Below are 1,545 nucleotides of genomic sequence, written 5' to 3'. Positions count from 1 at the left end.
GGTAGCACTGCAGTGTTCTTCCCTGTTTCTCCACCTGTCCCTGGAGCTCTTGCTCTCTGGGGTTGGGGTGGGAGTGTGGGTCAGTTTTTGGTCTGACAATAACTCAGAGGTCTTGCCCCAGAGGTGTGTTCATGGAATCTAGATGACCAAGCTTTATTTTAAGCAGTGATGAACTGTTTTTTCAATTGGTAGAAACATAATTGACTGAAACATCCTTCCATCAGGGAGGAGTTTTTCCATGAGAAACAGTACATTTGTTTTCCACAGAGAACGTGCCCCTAACACGAAACTGTCTTTCCTTCTCACACAGGTCCTCATGCTCACAGGCAGCAAATGTCCAACAGCAGCTCCATCACCCAGTTCCTCCTCCTGCCATTCACAGACACACGGGAGCTGCAGCTCTTGCACTTCTGGCTCTTCCTGGGCATCTACCTGGCTGCCCTCCTGGGCAACGGCCTCATCATCACCACCATAGCCTGGGACCAGCACCTCCACACCCCCATGTACTTCTTCCTGCTCAACCTCGCCCTCCTTGACCTAGGCACCATCTCCAGCATTGTCCCCAAGTCCATGGCCAGTTCCAGATGGGACACCAGAGCCATCTCCTACACAGGATGTGCTGCCCAACTCTGTCTGTTTTTGTTTTTCATTTCAGCAGAATTTTATCTTCTCACCATCATGTCCTACGACCGCTACGTTGCCATTTGCAAACCCCTGCACTACGGGACCCTCCTGGGCAGCAGAGCTTGTGTCCACATGGCAGCAGCTGCCTGGGCCACTGGGTTTCTGAATGCTCTGCTGCACACGGCCAATGCATTTTCACTGCCACTGTGCAAGGGCAATGCCCTGGGCCAGTTCTTCTGTGAAATCCCCCAGATCCTCAAGCTCTCATGCTCCAACACCTACATCAAGGAAGTCGGGTTTATTGTGGTTAGTCTTTTAGTAGCATTTGGGTGTTTTGTGTTCATTGTGGTGTCCTATGTGCAGATCTTCAGGGCCGTGCTGAGGATCCCCTCTGAGCAGGGACGGCACAAAGCCTTTTCCACCTGCCTCCCTCACCTGGCCGTGGTCTCCCTGTTTGTCAGCACTGCCATGTTTGCCTACCTGAATTTCAACTCCATCTCCTCCCCATCCCTGGACCTGATGGTGTCTGTTCTGTACTCGGTGGTGCCTCCAGCAGTGAACCGCCTCATCTACAGCATGAGGAACCAGGAGCTGAAAGCTGCTGTCTGGAAGCTGATGACTCGATGTTCTCCTCAAGTTATAAACTGCCCATGACTTTCTGGACAGCAGTTATAGTGTAACTCATTAGAGGCCTTGTCTGTCTTCTGTATTTGTTTTTGTTGTTATTGGTTTTGAATTGTGATAAATGTGGTCGTTCCATTTCTAATTAAATCTTTTTTTTGTTTGTTTTTTTTTTTTCCTGTGTTAATAAGGAGCTGTGCTTACTCTGTGTGAGTGGCCTTGCATTGACATTTTTGTTCTGAGATTCTTCTAGGACTCTTGGGGCTGCAGAGACAATTCCTGTGTGCGTGGGAGGAGGGG

General features: G+C 49.8%; 1 protein-coding gene across 1 annotated transcript; it reads left to right on the top strand.

The window, feature by feature from the left end:
- The first annotated feature begins 333 nt into the window (after positions 1-333).
- Positions 334-1,278, top strand: LOC136116119 (olfactory receptor 14J1-like). Its single transcript, XM_071802932.1, has one exon. It carries the CDS (start codon positions 334-336, stop codon positions 1,276-1,278), a length of 945 nt encoding a protein of 314 aa, XP_071659033.1.
- The last annotated feature ends 267 nt before the right edge of the window (positions 1,279-1,545 follow it).

Source organism: Patagioenas fasciata (genome assembly GCF_037038585.1).
Source record: "Patagioenas fasciata isolate bPatFas1 chromosome 6 unlocalized genomic scaffold, bPatFas1.hap1 SUPER_6_unloc_2, whole genome shotgun sequence".
NCBI classification, from domain to species: Eukaryota; Metazoa; Chordata; class Aves; order Columbiformes; family Columbidae; genus Patagioenas; species Patagioenas fasciata.
Note: the sequence above shows the minus strand (reverse complement) of the source record. Positions and strands in the feature narration are given on the sequence as shown.